Here is a 22,249-nt window from a genome sequence, read left to right as displayed (position 1 = left end):
TCTGAAAGAAACACGAAATCATTTACACATATATCAATGTTGTGTGCATAGGCACGGAGTATTTTTCTTTTTGATACTTCGGAAATTCATAAACATATATTTTATGTGTATTTTTTCGCAACATTTGTATTATAAAAATAGAGCGATTTTTGTTAAAAATGTCTAGATATATAAATGAGAGCAACCTTTATAACCGTTAGATTGCTTCATGTTAAATTTATAGCCATTAGATCATTTTTTTTTAAAAGATACAAAGAATTTTCTCCTATAATAAATCTATCTCTCTCTATCCTCACTTTTTAGGCAATGTATATGTAAAATAATGTTGTCTTATATGATCAAATAGAAAAATATCTCAAAATTGAAACTAACACTTTTGTGGAGATTATAATTATCCCGTAGAGCAGTCGGTAGTACGGAAACTTTTATTTAAATTGAGACTATGATAGTACATTTTAACGTGCCTAAAGACACGGATATCCGCTAGTATATTATATGTTTAGTACATAGAATATGTGAACAAACCTTCACATCCGCATCTGTCTTAATTTCCAATTTGTTACTTCTCCAATATTGTCTTATTTTAATATGATGATGATAGTGAGAGGGCAAATGAACAAATATTGAAATCTCTTTTTCAGAAAACGTTAGTAATTTTTTTCTTTTGATGTGAAGGGTGGACATATCGATAATTGTGGAAGGAAACAAAAGGAGATGAATCATGGAAACTTCTTCCCTTATCAAAAACGTTTTTTTTTTCCTTTTTTCTTTTTCCCTCTCTCTCTCTCTAGTTAAAAGGGTGGATCGATTAATCTTGTGTGGAAGAAAACAAAAGGGATCACTATTGGCTATTGGAGAAAATTGCCGAGGCCAAGTGGGAAGCAAAGCACCACATATGTTCACCGTGACAGTGATCTAGAAGATAAATTGTGTAGATATATATGATGATAAATTCCAATACCGCCCTGAGCTAGGTCATACAGATCGAGCATCCGGAGCGATAAGAACGAACTTCAAAAAGCTCAGACGATGTGTGGTTGCGTTCGAGTCTATTTTTTCATAACATGAGCAAGACAGTCGATTCATACATTCAAAATCTTGGTGGTTTTCTCGTCAGCCCAATATCAAGTGGTGTGAATTTGTTGTGTTTTTGCATGCTGCTCAAGCACTATGTGAATTGAAGGTTGATAGACGCATTCTTTTTTTTTTAATAGAAGAATAGACGACAGACCCTTTCTTTTTTGGGTAAAATATAAAAATCACTTGGACCAATTCGCATTCTCATTTTCTCTTGTTTTATGGTTTTTCTATCACTAGGGAAAAAAAATAAGAAAACAAAGTTGCAACTCAGGTGTTTTCGGTAGGCAATAAGTTTTGAGAAATAACTACTTGTTGACAAGTCGTTAGCTGGTAAGTACTGGCCCGTACGGTACATGATTCAAAAACCTTGGTTGAGAGAACCCAAGGGTTTGGCAAAGTGATCTTGGTTTGGGATTTAGGGGTTTGTTCTCTCTTAAGGTCTTAGGCAGGGGTGGAGCTATGTTGGGGCCCAGGACTCCCGGTCCAAGCTCCCCGAACATTCGAGTTTTAAAATTTTTATTTTGTATATATCTGATTTTGAATATTATTGATAATTATTCGTATATAGCTACTTATAATCTTAATAATTTTGGTTCGATTTGATAAAAAATTGGTTATTTTATATTCTCATTTCTCAATTTCTTTTATAAATAAAAAAATAAGCATGTGACAGTTGAAGTAGCCTAAACAATCATTTCAATATACAAATGTAATGAATGGAAAGACAAAAATCTTATGGTATAATAAGTATACGTTCTGATAAAAAAAAAAAAATCTTTTAAGCCGCCCCCGGGTCAAAATCCCGGCTTCGTCACTGGTCTCAGGTTCAATTCTTCTTATCAACAACTCTTGGGCCACCTCATCGGCCCCCATACGTAATTGTATGAAACGACTGTGGGAGAGGCTACAGGAATTAGTTTAAGGTGCGCTCAAGCCGATCCGGAATATTCTGCATTAAAAAAAAAAAACCTTTGGTTGAGAGCTCAAGAACGAAAGGAAAAGATAAAGTGGAAATTAAGTGAACCAATAAGTTAAATCTTCCTGTGTTTGGCACCCGATGATAATTCCCACAACAATTACATGATCCAACTACAACCTTTATTTCAAGTGTTGTGGGCGGATTTTGGATCATCTATCCGACTGAAAATGGCTGATCAGGACAAATTCCGACAAAATGACAAATTTCGAAGCTCACATTGGCAAAATAAAACAAAAACGCACGTTGAATAGGAACACCAATACTCCGAGGAACGTTGGAATTTACTCCCCATAGAGATTGTGATGTCTCAGCCCTGAAAAAAATTTCCGTGTCGGGTGGGTACCACGTGGTGCCCGCTCGGCGCATTCGAGCTGTTTATTGCGTTTTTGGACGGCTCGAGGGAGAAAGTGTTGGGGGAAGAGGAGAGAGAATTTCAATCTAAACAGTTTAAAAGTGTATTGGACGATCCGAATGTACTGAACGGATACCACGTGAGATATACTCACCCGGCACCGAAAAATTTCTCCTCAGCCCTACATTCTCATTTCATTGAACTCCTTTTTCCCTTGTTAGTTTTGCAGCATATTTGTTGCAAAAACCAACTACTCTTCTTGAAAGCTTGTTGTTTTTGTCCACCTTTGATTGTTTTTTCTGAAAGGCGCATGTGATAGAATTAACAAAATTAAAACAAGCTATGCTGCTTATGTCGAAAGTTAGGCGGCAAAACGATGCGCAATCGTATGATAAAATTGTTCGTGTGGCTCCACAGATTTAGGGCTCATCCTCTTATAACATGAGCGGGTTTCAATGGAAATTTTGGCATGTACATTATTTTTCAAGATTCAAAGGATCCCTTTTGGAGATTACGAGACCATGGTCCCATCAAACCCAAGATTATAGTAGTAGTAACGTCGTACTTGTATATAGCCCCGATGAAGTGATGATGTATTTTAAAAAACCTCTTTGAATATAAAATAAAAAAAAAAACACGTGTTGGAATGCTAAATTAAAATGCAATCGTGAAAAACGAGGGGAAATAATCGATCACTCAAAATAAGAAAACCAACATCATCTACAAGTTCTCGATAATTAAACTTATAGAAAATTACCAAAATTGCACAAAGAAACAAATATAAAACCACCAAAATTGTGCAAAGAAACAAATATAAAACTCATCCGTTAGAAAATTACCAAAATTGCGCAAAGGAACAAACATAAAACTCATCTTCGAAGTTGTGGAACACTCCCAACTTGATTAAAAGAGAAGGGGTAGATTAGTAAAGAGTCCCAAAGTTTCATCCATGAGCAAATTAAGCACACACACTATCTAATTAAGGATGATAATAAGTAGTAATTAGTAGGACCACCAAATCCTTTCTGGTCGGCAGTTGTTAATTTTACTCAAGATTTTGGAACCACGTGTGTCACGTGAGTTTTTTTGGACCGGTGGTCCTATTCAATTACCCAACAATCCATTTCTTAGAATTCGGACCGACCATTCCTCCACGCAAGTGTAAAGTTTCAAAATTTGGAATTGTTAAACAACCGCGGGCTAATCAACTGGGGCCATCCGCAATGGGAATAATCAAAATCGATAACCAAAATGTGCCACGTCAGTATTTGATTATCCATTTAGTTCATAATCAAACCTAACAAACTTGATCTCCACATTGGTTATTTTTGTATCCCTATAAAAAAAACCCCCACAATACGCAATGCATCTATGTCCAATTGCAAACGAGTTCCAATCACGCATCCGACCACACCAAATTATTCGTCTCGATGAGACGATTCTAATGTGAGGTGTTTTTTTATTTTTTAGTTTTGAATTTAGTTATTGGATTTGGTTATTGAGTTTTGGTTATTGGTAAAAGTTGTTAAGTTTGGTTATTCAAAGGTCAAAATTTAATGAGTTGCTAAGAGGTTGCTAAGTTTGGTTATTACAATGTGAGCACTTTTTTGAGCAAACATTGCTAAATTTAGCAATCTTTTAGTTTTGATTATTACATTGTGGATGCTCTTAGTTGGTCAAGACTTTTGCATCTCATTAGTAGCTCAGGAGATTGAGTTTTCCCACCTGCGTGTGGATGCTCTTTTCTTGGAGGACTTTTCATTTTTTTCTACCCTTTAATGGGCTTGATGTAGTGTCATGGGTTTGTACCGTGTACTTCATATCTAATGTAAAATGATCTCTTCTATCGATTGAAAAAAAAAAAAAAACAGCTGGCTCATTTTCCCTCATTTCACACTAATGCTAATTTTTTTTTTTTTGGCAGGAGAAAAAGAAAGGAAATACTAAAATGGAGGAAAAGAAAGGGAGAAATAAAGATAGATCCTTTTTCCTTTTGTTTGTAGTTGAGAGAGGAAAGCTTAATTTCTCTTCCTTCTTCTTTTTTAAAGAGTGCATAATGAATGGAACAAAGCTACGTTAATACTTAATCCGTCACGAGTATGGGTCGCATATATTTATAAGATCAATATAAAGTAGAGCGTTTATAAGGCATTTTGTAACGTATTCAGTGTATAGAGTCATAGTCAAAATTTAAAATTTGAGATCAGAACAAGTTGACGGTACTTTTTATAGCACTAAATTCATTATGGATATGGGTCCGTCTATACAACGTGTAATATCAACAAACTTTCAATAGCTTAAGTCATTTCGCATTTATAATAAAGTGTCCAGGGTCAGGCAACATTCTTGGTGAAAAATTTGAGATTAGGACATGCCAACGACCCCTTAAAAGTTCACTGAAGATGTTAAAAAAGAGAGTTAAAATGCAGTTAAAAGCCTCTTGAGTGCATGATTAAAACTCTACAGACTACAGGTACTCGGAAGTGTGGGAAGTGGGGAGGGCATTTGGCATCTAAACTCCTCCAAAGTGGACTGCTTTTCTTTTTGTGTGTGTGGGCTGATGATAGGGATAGCACTATACTAGCACACTCCTCAGTACTTTCAAATCCAAGCATGAGATAGCATTTGGTTCAAAGAAACAAAAGAAAAAGAAGAGGCAACCGACGTGGGCCCAATATGGAGTTCTGCATCTGGTTGCCCCACATGTCGGGTGTACTCTGAAAAGTCTACGATCACCGTTCAACATTTACCGTTTCCCCCTCTGCTTTGAATCTCACTATCCAAAAGTGTTTTAAATGGTTCGAATTTTAAAAAACTCTGAAAGAAATTTTATAAATTTCAAACCATTAATTACAGTGAGATATTGAGCGGTAAATATTACGGTGGGCGTAGGCTTGCTGCGTATCCACTACTAGTAGGCTGATTTCCTTTTTTCCCAGACTTGTGATGGATAATGGGCCCCTTATTAAGATTTTTGTAATTTAAAGGCATGGCCAGTGCCTTTTCTCTGTGCATCTTCAACCATATGTTATGCTTTTACATTCGTGCATTTTTTTCTAATTTGTAGTACGTAGGGGCTATATTTGCAATAGAGAGGTTATGATGATTTTCCTAGCTTCAAAATGCAGTTTGTATATATCCTTTCGGCAATTTTTTTTCTTGAAAATTTGAGAAAGCCGAAACAAGACATGGGGATTTTGTAGTGCAGAGGGTGCACTACACCATTTATTGCCAAACGGATGGTCGAGATGCCGCACTACCTCTGTTTGGAACCCCCACACTACAAGATTTTAATTCCCCAAGAACACTATTTGAATGCTTTTACATTAATTTACCAGGGTAATGAATATATTAAAAAGAAAGAAGCAAAGTGATAATAATAAAAAAATAAAAAAAAATTCTCCTTCTAGGTTTCCAACTTCTACTTTAACGATAGAAGGGATACTTTTGAAGGGTTCCTTTTCCCATTTCAAAAATGAAAATGAAAAAAAAGGGGTTCCTTTAGAATATTGAAGTGATTGGAAAGGATACTTTTAAAGGGTTCCTTTCCAATATTGAAGTGATAAGAGGAATCCATTTGGAATAAAATGTTGCACTTAGGCAAAAATTGCAAGGTTTGAACTTCCAGAAAGATACAATTGGGGGAGTGGTGGGTATCCACTAAATTAAAGAGGCAATATGGCCATTGGTGGGATCAAATCATCAAAAATGGGGCTAGAGTAGAAAAAATTTCCATTAAATTTTATGGAAATTTGAAGACAAGGGCCTAAAATCGATATTGCTATGGGTAAAATACTTGTACACCACCTTGTGTGGGACCCATTTTGAGGTCCCAAACACATATATTTCGAGTATTTCAATTTATTCAGAATAGTTTTTGAAAGACCCTTTAAAAAATCAGTTCAGTTGGATATTGATAAGTGTTGTACCCATAACGGGGCTCTTACCTAAATAATACTCCAACTTTCCCGCACCATCCATCATTTTGGTAATGCGAGTCATTCAATGCAAGAGAAAATGGTAATGTGAAAGAAAGCTTGTACAGTAGGATGTGTTTGTTGTGAGTGCATGTGCGATGGTTGGGAGGATCAATAAATTTTCCCCGGCTGCATCATGCGAATGAAGAATGCATCAGTACGTACGGTATGGTCCTCATTTATTTTGAGGGGACTTTTCTTTCTTTATCGGCTAGTATTATCTTGAGGGGAGTTGTTGTTGTTTTTTTTTTTTTTTCCCTTTTCCAAAAGGATAACCGATACCATTGATAATCATCAGGAAAATAAATAAAGAGCATGTTCATCCTTTAACAAAGGCGTGGACTACAACAAAGGCACATATGCTTCCCAAGTAGAAACACTTATCTTCCAAAACTATTACAAGTTAAGCAATGAATCGCGCAATTACTAACACATTTGACAAATTAAACTCACAAACACAGAAATAACATGTCAAATTGTCAATACCACCATCGGATAACATCCGCAAAGGAGAAGAAAAACTCCCTGCAGAGGGGAGGAAATACTTCACAAGGAATAAACTCCGGCTATCGTCAATGTCGCCGGAACTCGCCTCGTAGGATTGGACAACTTATTCGCCAGAAAAGACCAATCCACCGTACCCTTGCATCATCGCATCCCTAGATCTAGCCCAACCCAGAGCGGAGGCTGTACAGGAGGATGGGGGGGGGGGGGGGGGGGGGGGGTGATGGAGGAAAGAGAGGAAAACTCCTAGATCTAGGATCTAGGATCGGGAGAAGAAAAGAGGGGAGTTGTTAGAATTGGTGTTTAATTTGGATGTTATCATCCCTAGTTTTATAATAATCAATAAAGTGCTCAACCACCTCTTTGAATTAAACAGTTCTAATGAAGAAGTCTCATGATCGAAAAGGCCAGGCCTAACCAAGGTGCATGCATTCCAATGTTGTAGAGTTGGAAGAGTATTAGTATTTTGAGGGAAGAGGGAGCAAGATTATCAGTAGCATGAATTGCACGTCTTGGTGGCACCAAGGGTCAGCCACTTATCTTTTTGTACTTGATTGAAAGAGAATAAAAAAGCCGTTTCCCCTGTCATCTCCCGTACTGATCATACCTTAATTACTGTAGTTAGCTAATAACAAAATGTCATGTCATTGATTTGGTCCAACATCCATATCCATACTATATACTCAAATCGATCTGTCGGTCGAGCACAAACTATGCTTAATTTTGGTCTTCATCTAATAATTTATATTCTCTACATTTTATGTTTTGTTGCTTCATCTAATGATTCAAGTCATACTTATAAATGGTCAAAACGCGTACGTGGGAGAATTGATGACCAATCAAAAACTATATACAAAGTTTGGAAGGAGCGTATTATAGGATAATACACAAGCAAAGATGAAGGCCATTTGAATAAGTCTCATTCACACATCGATCAACAAAAGCAAAATGTAACTTTAAATAAAGAGAATAAGCACCAAGACCAAAGGACCTGAACTACATATAACCCTAAAAAATACGGATCACTATAGTGTTTTATCAAATTATGGCTTAAAAGTCTGAATAATACCATTTGAATAATATCGTTCACACATCGGTCAATGAAACAAAATATGGATCGCCATGGTGTTTTATCACACAATGGCAAAAAGTTAGAATAATATCATTCACACATCGGTCAATGAAAGCAAAACATAAATACAAATAAAGAACAAGCAACAAGACCAAAGGACTGCACTACGTACAACCCTCAAACATGGATCGCCATAGTGTTCTATCACACTATGACAAAAAGTTAGAATCTAAAATTGTGTTTGACACTCCTTTATTATGTTAAATGCATTTATATAATAGAAATTGACGGTTTTAAAAAGAAAATGTCAGATGGGGGAATCTATATGCATGGTTTTACAATTTGAACAAAAAAGAACTAATAAAATTATAAAGAAAATGTAAAACATGTGTAGGGTGATCGCTTCGGCGGATGAGATATGAGTACATATCGCTCTTCGTATCGATATAATGGATTTTATTAATTGAACGACCGAGATTTTAGAAAATCAAATAAGCTTATCATGCGCTCGTCTAACCCAACATTAATCTTCTTAAAAAGGGTATGTATCATTTTACTTTTTAGCTATTTTCAAAATCCCAATCATCTCTAATGTTCTGGTAAGGCAATATTGTACTGCGGCTAAGTTCTGCTAAGTTTTTTGGATTTTTTTTCGTTTTCTCCTTATTCAATTTTTTTTTCGTGTTTGTAAGTTTTGTGCTTAACTTTTGTGAATTATTGATTCGTCTCGTCAAGACGATTCGAAAGAGTAAAATTATGAATTTTATCCAAATATTTTTCGAAATATTCAAAATAAAGTTCGTGAATTACAAGGCGTGCATAGAATTTTCACCTTCCTAATCATTGACTTGCGGGAGTTTGCACATGTTTTACTAACATGTTTTGTTACTAACGTTTTCCAAACCTAATGATTCAAGAAAGAATTGTCCTAACTATAATGCATACATTACATACTGTGTACCTTCCCTTGGTGCATGCCTGTGAGGCCTACATACAACACTAGCATTCTCCTCAGCCGGTGCGGGCCTGTGTACCGACCATAAAATGGTACACATTACACATATAAAGTTGTGTTTGACACTAGGGAATCTATATGGTTTTACAATTTGGAAAAAACTGAACTGATGCAATTATAAAGAAAATGTAAAACATGTGTAGGGCGATCGCTCGGATGGATGAGATATGAGTAGTGAGTACATATCGCTCTTCGTATCGATAGTTGATAATTGATTTTATTAATTCAACGACCGAGAGTTTAAAAAATCAAATAAGCTTATCCTGCGCTAGTCCCCACCCAAAATTAATCTTCTTGAAAAGGGTATGTATCTTTTTTACTTTTTAGCTATTTTCAAAATCCCTATAATCTCTAATGTTCTGGTAAAGCAATATTATATTGTACTACGGCTAAGTTCCCCTAAGTTTTTTGCATTTTTTTTTAGTTTTATAATTGTTCAATTTTTTTCGTGTTTGTTATTTTTGCGCCTAACTTTTGTGACTTATTGATTCGTCTCATCAAGACGATTCGAAAGAGTAAAAAATTATTAATTTATCCAAATATTTTTCCAAATATTCAAGATAAAGTTCGTGAATTACAGGCCTCGCATAGAATTTTCACCTTCCAAATCATTGACTTGTGGGAGTTTGCACATGTTTGGTATTTTCCTTTCCAAATTAAGAAGCCTCAATAATCAAGAGATCAATGTCTGTCTAGGTGGCAAATTTGAATTTCACGGAGGTTAAACATTCCAAATTTTAGGGCCATTGGGAAGTTGCCTGATCATTATAATTTCAGGGTTCCAAAACTAGTCAAGATGCACGCGCTCAAGTTTGCTCAGATATCTGGTTATCAACAAAAATTAAAGAAGATCAAGGAAACCTTGACATTAATTTGTCGTATGATCACTTTAATTTTAAGGGGAGTGATCGAGCTGATGATAACTTGACGGACTTCGTGTTAGTGCTATGCAGTGAGTTACACAACACCATGCTGCGCATCTTTGAGCAGTCGGATGGTGCATCTGACGGCTCGGATCTCATCTCGGCAACCAACGATCGAGAGCCGTTCATTACATTTATACTAATATATATGACGACTAGAAGGTGCGGAGCACAGTGCTGCGCACACCACTGCATAGCACCATCCCGGCCCCAACTCCAACATGCATTTTGTGCTGGCAGTACGTAGTATGCTGCCATAGTGCCAGTATTGATCATCAAATTAATGTGATCGACAAAAAACTGAACATGGGAGGAGTGGTTTAGATACACGCAATTCATTGCATTTATACTAATATATATTGGTACTAATATATGTTTTCCAAAACCTAATGATTCAAGAAAGAATTGTCCTTATAATGCATACATTACATACTGTGTACCTTAATATTCCCTTGGTGCATGCGTGTGAGGCCTACATACAGCACTAGCATTCCTCTCAGGGTTGTGAATCTCGATCGTATCGTAACCATTTTTACCAGCCGGTATGGGCCTATGTACTGGCCATGAAATGGTACACACTACACATATATTGGTGTTCTGTACCGGCCAAAATACCTGCTTATATATACCTGTCGATACCGGATGACTGGTCTGTACAGGGATCTCGGATGGTACGCAAAAACCAGTGTATTTTTTTTTTCCTTTTGATGAAAATGCATAAATGTTGGTATTTGAACACAATTTGGATTCTATTTTATATTAATCAAGTTAATTTGCTATTAGAACTAGTATTAAGGTGTGTATCAAAATGTTAGAAATTTTTTTATTTCTCGATTTAAAGTTTTGCAATTATACATAAGTATATTAAGAATATTTTAAAATGTATATCGCGATAAATCCGAAAACAATACAAAGATACAAACTGATACCAGTACGTATCGTCTCAGTAGAAAAAATAGTACGCTTACCTGTACGAGATTGATAACTTTGATTCCCCCAGTCCCAACATGGATGACCTATCTATAATCGGATCTGGGAGAAAATTAGTCAAGTATCGCATAAACCTAGACATCATTGACCGTCAAACCAAAAAAAATCTTCTAATTTGAAAAGATTTGATGTTATCTTTGTGGGACACAAAATGAGATCCATAATAATCTCATTCGACAATCTGAGCTTTCAACTTGTAAAAAGTGATCATGCGCTCATGATTTAGGCAAAAAATTACTCAGCATGGTTGGGCCAACATGTGTCAAGTTATTCTTGGCGATCAATTTTACCGTCTACTAGAGGGCCCTCTATTCATTGGACATTAATAAATGATTGATCGAATAATACTCGTTAGTTGTTGGAAGACAAGATCTAGAGATTCAGATAAATAAGTTATACCGATATTTAATCAACTTGATTATTGGTATGGACCATAAACACATCAATACTTATAAAATGACCACCCAGAACCATGACAAATATCATTTTACATCACATAAAAAATCAACCGAAAAAACATCACTTGGAAAAATCCCTCCTGCTATGTACGTATAGCTCTAGTAGTGCGTTTTTTTTTTTTTTTTTCTCGGCAAAAGGAATTTATTAATCTTTAAAAAAAAGACACAAAGATTAAACGGACCAAGGGCACAACGACTAACGCCACCCGAGACCCAGAGGAAAAAACCAGGAAGACAAGACGCCAACCAAAAGCAAAGACCCTACAAAAAAAACCACCCAAGCCGAACCTTCTAAGCCAGCATCTCAAAACCAAATAGCCTAAGACGAAAAAAAGCAACCTCCAACACAGAAAATCCAAAGCAAACCGAAACACGAAACAAGAACGATACTAGGAACCTCAAAAGCAAAACGCCCAACCCGAAAACGCTATTAGTAATGCGTTGTTTGTACGTATTACTAATTAGTAGTGGTACAGTACAACTAGTACTAGTACTGTCTTGCAACCTAGACCATGCATGGCATTGACCACCCACAGGCTGGTCCCCAAAACATTTCCAGTACTCATCAGTACTCTGTGTTCACTAGAGCAAGTTAATAGTACTATATATCACCGGAAATGTTACAAACATAGACACCGACCATGGATGATTTCACAGCCGTCTGATGTTGTGAGTCCGGAGTCCCATGTGCATGCCATCGGACGACGATACAAAAGTTATTCATGGTCGGATTTATGTTTGGTGTTTATGTATGTAGCATTCATATAACTGACCCCAAGTGATTGAGACATAAGGCTCGATTTAGTTTGGTTTATGTATGTAGCATTGCCGTAACATCATCATTGCCCGTAGGCCCAAGACATCCTCTATAGCTTTTTCTGAAATTGCCAGAATCTCTCTTATATCTAAAATCCAATGTAATATATAAACATGTAATATGCTTTCTCGATGTATCATCTCAATCCAAAAATGAGATAGCAGATTACAATTTATGGAACTTTTATTGCCAGATATTCTTATATCTGAAATCCAATGTAATAATAATATATAAACATGCATGTAATATGCTTTCTCAATTAATGTATTAATTATCTCAATCCTAAAATGAGACAGCAGATTCCAACTTATGGAGCTGTTTTTTTCTCTTTTGGCTGATGTGTACAGTACAGAGCTGGGGAAAAGGAAAGGAAAAAGGAAAACAATGGTAGATAAAAAGGAAAACAAAGTAGTAGACCCCATGACCGAAAGATGTGCAATCTGCATTGAGATTTGAGACATATTAATGGACAATTTAGAAACCTATAAAGAACCCTGATGAAGAGTTATAATATATGATCATATCGTCAGAAAAATATTTGTGATCGAAAATAAAATTTATGGATATCTTTCTAAATCTTTCTTGTGATCATGTTGAGGGACGCACTCACCAAATTGATTCTGGAATTCAAGCCCAGATTTTCAATTACGGGTCATGTAAAAGTAGTACTTGTATTAAAGAGAACTTAATATTTACTAAAGTGATCCGATAAAAGAAGAAGAAGTGATCCGATAAAAATGTCGAGCCATATGTCGACAAAATGCATTAGTAAAGGCATATAGAAAGATGAGGGCCTTGTTCTCCTTAGCTTTTTGGAGTTTTTTCTTGTTTTGTCATTATTCGGATTATTTTTGTGTTTGTTAGTTTTGGGCTTTATCTTGTATATTTTTAAAAATATTTGGGTAAAAGTTAAAAAAAATTGGGTTTTCCAATTTCTCCTGGCTAGACAAATTAATAATATACTCATAAAAATTTGATGCAAAACTAACAAATGAGAAAAAAAATTGAATAAGAATAAAACAAAAAAAAAAATCCCTAAAAACTTAGAAGAACAAGGCCGAGATGTCATTTATTTAATCACCCAAAGGACACAAGAGCTCAAAGCCTCAAACTTATCCCTTTCATGGCGGATCAAGGACATGTTCCACGTTCTGAAACCTACGGGAAAGTCGCACCAAAGAAAGGTAGCTAGATTACTGATAAAGATAAAATTTCATAAAATATGAGATATGTATAATTCTTATAACTATTTTAGTACTTTTAATAATACCTACAACTATACCTTCAAAAAAAAAAAAATACCTACAACTATTGTGGGTCAGTTCGTACGAAACTTTATCCTACATACTTTTAAATGGCTTCCAGCTAATGGACACTGAAATTAATTCCCGAACTTTTAGTTAAAAAATACGTTTAAACTTGTCCGAATAAACACATTTTTCTTCCATTTGTTCATTTAAATTAAAAATCAAATATGCATGACAGACAGTTAAAAGAACATTTTATTAAATGGGAATACGACAATAAGTAAATAAAATATGGAGAAATATTTATGCATATTTGAGCCCTTTTTGGCCTATGTGAAAATTTCCTCCCTATGATGTCACAATGGCGTTTAGATTTGACGAGGAAAATCACTAATTCCGAGAGTGATTGCAAACGTACGTATTGGTGCCACTTTTGTAACCCTGTGGCCTTTTAATTAAACTATAATTATGAGTTAGGAACAGTCTGAAATTTTCGATAAGGACCAAAATTAGGAACCAATTAATAAGATAAACAATTGTACCTTTGTAGCTTTGTCATTTTTTTAATTGACGTAAAATGTGACATAGTTTTGAGCAGATCACGACAACTCTTCCTTAAACTTGTTCAGTTTGAGAATACCCGGGAATAAAGGCAACGACAATTGGTTGATTTACACAGAATATCCAAAAGTTGACATAAAAGAGAACACTCTTTAAGGCTTACAACTCAATTTATAGTTGGAGAAGGCTTACAACTCAATTTATAGTTGGAGAAATCCTACACATTAGAAAATAAAGAAAAAAGGAAACTACAAATTATAATCGAAGTATTCTTTTTGATCAAATAATTCTTGAAAGAAAACTAAATAAACTAAAATGAAAAACTAAATAATGTAGATACTTATTTCTATAATTGCAAGATTTCTAACAAAATGAGGAACTTTATATTATTTTTTAAAAATAGTATAATCTTTTCATTTTGCATCAGTACTCCATCTCTTAATAAATCGAACTGTATGTAAGATGGTCCAATCACCCGGTTTTTTTGGAAATAGAGATAAAATAAGATTAGGGATTTATGAAATATAGGGCTAATAAAGGCTAAAGTTGGGGAGTTGAAATTGGGGTCAAAAGGAACTTGACATCATCAATATTCAATTTATCTATCTAGTAGCAGCCTGGATTTATTGTAAAAGTAGGTAAAGTAAATCTCTATCTATACTAGTAGCTAAGAAAAGTTCTCTAAAGACAACGGAGGGTTGAAATTTTCTCCCCATACTGCAAAATGGGGATGGTGTTCTACATAGATGTGCGTAGCACTATGTTGCGTACGTTCGAGCAATCGGATCATGCATTCGACGGCTTAGATCTCATCTCGACAATGACCGGCTCTTGATCGTTGGTTGTTGAGATGAGATCTAAGCCGTCAGATGCACGATCTGACGACTCAAAGGTGCGCAGTATGGTGCTGAGAACCTCACTGCACAGCATCAACCCGAAGTCTACATACCAGTTTTGATAATTGTATTCTGCATTAAATTGAATTCCCAAATGCTTACAAAAGCTGAAAGATATATAGGATCCTGTCAGTGAAAATGTAATGATGCAATTTACTAGTACAACGAAATTCAAGTCAATGGCCTTCTTCCTATTTTACTTTTTTAATTAAGGTCCACCCCGGCTTTATAATTTGAACAAAATTATTATTTATTTCGACTAGATCGGAAATCAAACTGCAAAAGAATTGCTGGTCATCGGTAATTAAACTACATGAATAAGAGAATTCGTCCTTATGAATATCGGATATTCAATATCTTCACGTCATGTTACTCGTTTAACTTTTCCAAGCTTTGAATTTATATTTCAATCATATATATAGAACAATATATAATTTTTCACAAGGATTGTCAAAACTTTATAAGCCTCTCGAAAGGAATGTTTGGGTCAAATCACGAGGGTCAGAGTACGCGGGAATCCGAATGAGGGTTGGATTACTTCACACATCGATCTTGAAATATTTTAATCTATTTAGCATGATTTTTGGAAAAAAATAATGTGATGCACGTGGAAGTAACAGATCAAGAGCTGAGCAATGTGGGAAGAGTTAACAAAACATATCTTAAATAGGAACATTGGTATTCTAAAGTTCAATGCCTTGTTATGTGTTGTTTTCTGTAGGGAATAAAGCATATACCTGATGAAAAGTTGCCATTAAATCGAAATTATGTGTTGGCGGGCATAAATATCCATAGCTTACATGGATAAGAACATAAATAATCAAAACTTATTTACAATTTACATAGAAAAATGTGTGTAAATACCTGAAATTTTATTTTATGAATGTAAAGTTAAAATCAAATTCACAACTTTGTGGGAGTAATTTGTCATTTTACATGCTCAGTAAAATTTTCCATTTCGATGTGTTATGACTTCTGAAACATTGAATGGATCATACGTACGTATTTGACTTCTGAAACATTGAATGGATCATACATGACTTGTGATTTTTGGTAGCAATAATTTTTTTTTTGTTCCTTCATAGACTCGAATATAATTCCTATTAAGTTCACATTTGAATAATTATAGGTGTAACTAGTTTTCAACCCCAAGGTCACCTAAGGTCAAGGCCTGACACTCATGGTTTGTCATATCGTAATGTCGTAACGAAATGTTCTCAAGTTTAAAACTTCGCAGATTCTATCAACTTCTTCGAGATTAATCTCATACAGAGCATTGTTTTGATTTTAATGGAGACCCTTGCTAGTGGGAGACGTGATTGGTCTCCGATATTTAGCTGAGATGTGCGTGAGTTAGCTCGAACACCTGAGTTATAAAAAAAAAATGTAACTAACTACAATTGATTTTTAATTAAGATTTATGTTTGTGAATTTTCAATTGAATAGTAGTAATTTGTTTGGTGTGGCAAGTAGACTCAAACAAATGGTCAATTAAAAAATATTTTACAAATTATAAAGACCTCACAAAAAATAAACGGAGTTTTATAGTAATTTAGGACGGCGCGTTTGCTGGACTGAGCTCGTAAACGCCTATATAAATGATTGCAACCCCGCAAGAATCTCATCACTCCCCAACCTTCCAAAGAGAAAGAAACTAACCAATCCCCCTCTCTCTCTCTCTCTCTCTCTCTCTCTCTCTCTCTCTCTCACTCTCTCTCTAAAAGTCTCTGCCTAACTCTTTGTTTACCTCTGCTGTCCCATTCTCCTCCAGTGGTGTGCCTGACTTCCTCCACAACCATCGGAAAGCTTTCTCCGTTGTATGGCGCCTCTCCCCCCCTCTCCTCTCCTCTCCTATGTCTCTGCATATGTTTTTCTGCATACGGACGCACTTGTGTCGCGTAATTGATGTGATTGAATGAGATCGTACTGTTTATGTGCTTCGACTAGTGCTTTAATTCAGCTTTTAACTAAGCTTTCGGTTTAATTACTAGTTTTCTGTCAGTTTGTTCTTATTTTTTTTACGTAATTTGAGACTGTCATGGAAGAATTTTATTCGAACTTCTCTACTGTGAAAGCGCGGTGTGATTCTCGTGGTTTCGCTTTTTGTCTTTCATTTACGTCTACGTTTGTGTATATTATGTATGCGTATGGGCACGGTACATCTCCAAGTCTCGATTTTTTTAACGCTTGTTATCATTCTTTTTTGGAACAGCTTGTTATCATTCTTGTTGGACTTCTCTTCTGATACAATGAATTAGTACTGTTTTGGGATTCCATTGTCCTTTTGGACGTAATATTGATAATTTCGCGTTTGTTGAATCGAGGTCCTTGTCAAAATCGATGCTTTTTAATTGCAAATTTTTAATTTCTAACTTTAGTTGACCTCAGTCAACCATCCAAAACCGCTTTTCAGTCCCTGGATTTGGGAGTATACTTTTTGTCAACAATGGGTAAACATTTTTCTAAAGGAGAACTTTCATCTTTCTTTGCCGCGTTGATTGAAAACTTGACTTTATATGTGCTCTTTATGCTTGAGAAATTAATTTACTGCTCTGATTACAATCTTGTTGAATATTCTGCAAATATTGTTTCCAGATAGCCGGGATTTTGATAATTTTGTAGAATATTTGGCAAGTGTTGTTTCTAGATTGCCTGGGTTCTGTTGAAATTTTCTATTGGAATCGTATTCTCGTGTTCATGCAGTGCACCATTGCTGCCTTTATTGTGATTTGTTGGTCTGTTGATTAGTTAGGTGGGATTTGATTTTAGAGTTGTTTAATTGCCTCATAAACCGGCCAAAAAACTAAGTATTGTATCACCAAATTATATAAAATTGTGGTGTAAGTGGAATTATTCTTAATTTCATTCACTTTTCAACGGCTGCACTTGTTTGATATTAACACAAGTCATTCATGTTGTTTCATCTTTCAATTTTTTCTTGAAACTTAATGGAGTTAGTTGACAATTGTAGCAGCAGATAAAGCCTAAAGGTCTATGAGGATGTTAGAAAAGATGGACAAAAAATTTGACCCCGAGGAAATCATAGAAGAATTTGAGATGCTTACGAAGGATGCCGAGAGGGTTCAGAGAGAGACCCTGCATAAAATACTGGAAGAAAATGGCAGCGCGGAGTACTTGGAGAAATGGGGTCTTGATGGAAGAACTGACCCGGATAGTTTCAAGGCTTGTGTGCCCCTTGTCACTCACAAGGATTTGGACCCTTACATTCAGAGGATCGCTGATGGTGATAATTCCCCCATTCTTACTGGAAAACCCATCACAACCATCTCATTAAGGTATTTTGAGTTTTAATTTAGGCTACATGTTAGCTTAATTCTCTGAAAGGATAAGTAACCAATTCTATGTTTCTTGCAGTTCTGGTACCACTCAGGGAAAGCCCAAGTTTGTCCCTTTCAATGATGAATTGTTGGATTCAACTATGCAGATCTTTAAGACATCTTATGCTTTTAGAAACAGGTAATACACACTGTATTTTCATTTGTTTGTGGGTAATATTACATGTGATTCTCGACATTCTGCATTGCATATTTCACTTTTCCTTATTTCCGTTGTTCTTTTCGTTTTCGAGAGGTATCAACGAAGTTATGGAACTTTCATGAGTACGACAATTAAGCATATCTCCAACCTCGAGGTCTTCATGATAGAAACATGCTTAATTCTGTGGGACTCAATTACAAGTTCATATTTGAATTCTTTAAAGCAGTCAATTAATCCCTTATAGTGAATTTGATCATTTTAGTGTTTGATCCTCAGCGTGGATGTTTCAAAGATTGCTAATTCTGGTTGTGAGACAAATGTACAGATATAAATATTGGTGTAGACCTTGTGTTTTTACATAATCTGTGTAAGCCTTTGGTCAAAACTCCCACACCCGCACACACCCCTACTCTGCCAATGTGCCATCTATATTTTGTTATGTTTGCCAGACGATTTGCATCTATAATATCAGTGTTTAAACATTTTCTAGCTTTTTCTCCTTGATACCTTGTTTTATTTTCTGCTTATGTGTGGAACGACCTATTTCCAGGGAATTCCCAATTGGAAATGGTAAGGCCTTACAGTTCATCTACAGCAGCAAGCAGTTTGAAACGAAAGGTGGTCTTGCTGCAGGCACTGCTACTACAAACGTGTATCGCAGTTTACAGTTCAAGAATACAATGAAGGCAATGCAAACCCCATGTTGTAGCCCTGATGAAGTGATATTTGGTCCTGACTTCCAGCAGTCCTTATACTGCCATCTCTTAAGTGGGCTCATTTTCTGTGATAACGTCCAGCTCGTGGGTTCTACATTTGCACACAGCATTATCTATGCCTTCCGAACCTTTGAACAAGTATGCGAAGAACTATGTACTGACATAAGAGAAGGAGTTCTCACAAGCCGAATCACTGTCCCGTCTATCCGAACAGCTATGTCAAAACTGCTCAAGCCAAATCCTGAATTGGCTGACATGATCTATAAAAAGTGCATGGGGCTAACTAATTGGTACGGTTTAATACCAGAGCTATTTCCTAATGCCAAGTATGTTTATGGGATCATGACCGGGTCAATGGAACCTTATTTGAAAAAACTGAGGCACTATTCGGGCAATTTGCCGCTACTGAGCGCGGATTATGGGGCTTCTGAAGGGTGGATCGGAGCAAATGTGAACCCGAAATTGCCTCCTGAATCGGCTGCTTATGCTGTCCTTCCTAATATCGGGTATTTCGAGTTTATCCCCCTCAGGGAGAATGCTGAGGTTCTGAAGAAAGATGAAGTTGGATCCTTCCAAGCAGTTGGTCTGACTGAGGTCAAGGTTGGGGAGGAGTACGAGATCATTGTCACCAATTTTGCAGGTACTTAATCCTTTAGAGTAAAGGCGTGTCTTCTTATTGGTAATAGAAATGATCTGCTTCTTGCATTCTGAAAAGACTGCAGAATTTTATTGCACTTTCCTTATGTCAAAATATTACACCCTAATGGAGGACCTTTCAGTTGCAATGGCAAATTCATGGTCATGGGTATAGAGTTATTTTATGGGGACCAGTAAAATAAGCTATCATTGGTTAATATATACATTCCCCTGTTTCCCTTGGATGCTTGCCATGTGGTTGTTGGATACAAGAAGACCTTGGGCAGGTCAGAGGTCTTTTCTTTCTTCTCCCCATATTGCCTCGTTTTCTTCAATAGTCTAGGTTGTTTATATGGAGAACATGAACGAGCATATTTTGTATTCGTTGGTTGTCGAGTTCACATGACCAAACTGGCTGCTTGAGACACAAATATCTATATTTTTTTTTGTATTATAGAATTATCATATGCCCAGTTGATCTGCATGGCTTATTGGTTGGCATTTTTTTTTTCTCTAGTTACACCTTGTTAATAGTGGTAGGTATTCTTTTTGTTTGTCCACCAATGTCTGGCAGGAATTTTTCCCTTCTAGGCCATACAGAAGCCGACAAACCAAGAATAGTTTATTTCAGGTTCCATGTGGATGCCACTACTAGAGGAAGATAATATAGTCTGCTTTTTGGACTTAATGTAGTTTACTTGGATACAACTGAGTCTGACAAAGTAGCGCAATGGTTTTGTCTGTATTTATGCACGCATGTTTTTTCATATGCTAAAAGAATCATTCAATTGTTTTCCATGGTTTCAAGCTGTAAGTGGAAGTCTTAATCTCAAGTCTCAGCACAACAAGAACATGTATCTTTGCCCAACGCTACTGCTCTCAATTCTTGCTCTCATAAAACTAGTAGTTTGGCTACTGTTGTGAATCATTGCTCTCATAAAACTAGTAGTATGGGATGTTTTCAAAAGACGCTCTTGCACTTTCGCTCATGTCCCCGAACCCACTTTATGTGACTTAGGATACGAACAAGGGGCAGTGGGAAGTACTTCAGAAAGAATCACATTAGGTAAACACTTCATTTGCATTTTTAGCTTAATTTACTGGTGTGGCATGTAGGAAAAGTTGATAAAGCTAGCAAACAGAATAACAGGCCTACACCATGGGACTAATGAACGCTGCTTAACTTTTCCATGTTAAATTTATGTAGTTTGAGAAGTTTTCTCGTTCCCCACTTTCTTTTTTTACATCGAAGAACTGCATTCTATGACTTAATAGTTTTCATATGAATTTTCCCATTTGCACTTTCTATGCATACTTGCATAGGTTACTACTCCTGCATATGTTTACAATCTTCCTCTTAGCATGTTATTGCGATTTTAGTAAAATCTTACTAGCGGAGATTCAAATTCAGTCTGAAGTACTAAAGTTATGTACTGTCCAATTAAATTGCAGGTTTGTACCGGTATAGGTTGGGAGATGTGGTCAAGGTAAAGGGATTCCACAACTCCACTCCAGAACTCCAATTTATTTGCAGGAGTAACCTTCTTCTCACCATTAACATCGACAAAAACACCGAAAAAGACTTGCAGCTTGCCGTTGAAGCTGCAGCCAAACTGTTAGCAGAAGAAAAGCTGGATGTCGTTGATTTCACAAGCCATGTCGATGTATCAACAGATCCAGGCCACTATGTCATTTTCTGGGAAGTGAGCGGGGAAGCAGGCGACGACCTTTTGAAAGAATGCTGCAACTGTTTGGACCTATCATTTGTGGATGCAGGGTATATGAGCTCGCGTAAGGTTAATACCATTGGAGCGCTGGAGCTCAGAGTTGTTAAGAGGGGAACCTTCCTCGAGATTCTAGATCACTTTGTCGGACAGGGAGGCGCCGTCAGCCAGTTCAAGACACCACGTTGCGTGGGCCCCGCTAATAACAACGTGTTGCAGATCCTCAGTGGCAACGTGGTCAAGAGCTACTTCAGTTCTGCTTTTTAGCTTGAACATTGGTGTCATTTAAGTACTTTTTTATCATGTTATAAAGGAACTCAAATGTATACAAGGTCTTAAAAACATTTGATAGTTTCTTTATCCATACAAATTCTCATAATGTATGATTTGAGTTTCAGTTCATGTTGATGATATGCATATAAAAGGTGCAACTTTCGCAGGACATGTTGTGCTTTTTTTTACACTTGGGTTAGAATAACACAAACTACACCAGTTTATAATTATACATTCTGGAATATGAGACAGCACTAGGGTTTAAAGGCATACTGGCGTACGAAATGGTGTATATGTATCAAGTGTTTTCATAATTCATTGCAAGTGTTGCGCATGTATGATATAGCCGGGTGGCGAATATTTCCCAGATCGATCCTTTAGCAAATGAAGAGCATGGCTTAGAGCCCAAAGGGCCATCCCAAGCTAGGTTCAGGCCATCCCTTAGAGCCCACGAAGGGCCGCTGCAATGACTGATGCATGGCTTTCCAATGTTTCTAGAAAATCCCATGATCCATCTACCATCTACCTTCT

The 22,249-nt window shown here is 36.3% G+C and overlaps 1 protein-coding gene across 2 annotated transcripts; it reads left to right on the top strand.

Annotated features, from left to right (window-relative positions):
• Window positions 1–16,494: 16,494 nt before the first annotated feature.
• LOC131334587 (jasmonoyl--L-amino acid synthetase JAR4) lies at window positions 16,495–21,887 on the top strand. 2 transcript variants are annotated; one of them, XM_058369693.1, is made up of 5 exons: window positions 16,495–16,688; window positions 17,846–18,167; window positions 18,247–18,348; window positions 18,920–19,725; window positions 21,174–21,887. In XM_058369693.1, exons 2-5 carry the CDS (start codon window positions 17,866–17,868, stop codon window positions 21,710–21,712), a joined length of 1,749 nt encoding a protein of 582 aa, XP_058225676.1. In that variant the 5' UTR covers window positions 16,495–16,688; window positions 17,846–17,865; the 3' UTR covers window positions 21,713–21,887. The 2 variants fall into 2 exon arrangements, with proteins under 2 accessions (XP_058225676.1, XP_058225675.1); XM_058369692.1 differs by having other exon boundaries at window positions 17,843–18,167.
• Window positions 21,888–22,249: the final 362 nt, after the last annotated feature.

The sequence above is a fragment of the Rhododendron vialii genome, chromosome 7a, assembly GCF_030253575.1.
Source record: "Rhododendron vialii isolate Sample 1 chromosome 7a, ASM3025357v1".
Lineage (NCBI taxonomy): Eukaryota > Viridiplantae > Streptophyta > Magnoliopsida > Ericales > Ericaceae > Rhododendron > Rhododendron vialii.
The sequence above is the reverse complement of the archived record's forward strand: the minus strand, read 5'-3'. Positions and strand labels throughout refer to the sequence as shown.

Coding starts and splice junctions, on each gene's coding strand:
- LOC131334587 (XM_058369693.1), top strand. CDS start 17,866: ATGAGGATGTTAGAAAAGATGGACAAAAAATTTGACCCCGAGGAAATC. Junction 18,168..18,246: donor ATCACAACCATCTCATTAAG/GTATTTTGAGTT, acceptor TGTTTCTTGCAG/TTCTGGTACCACTCAGGGAA. Junction 19,726..21,173: donor CATTGTCACCAATTTTGCAG/GTACTTAATCCT, acceptor ATTAAATTGCAG/GTTTGTACCGGTATAGGTTG.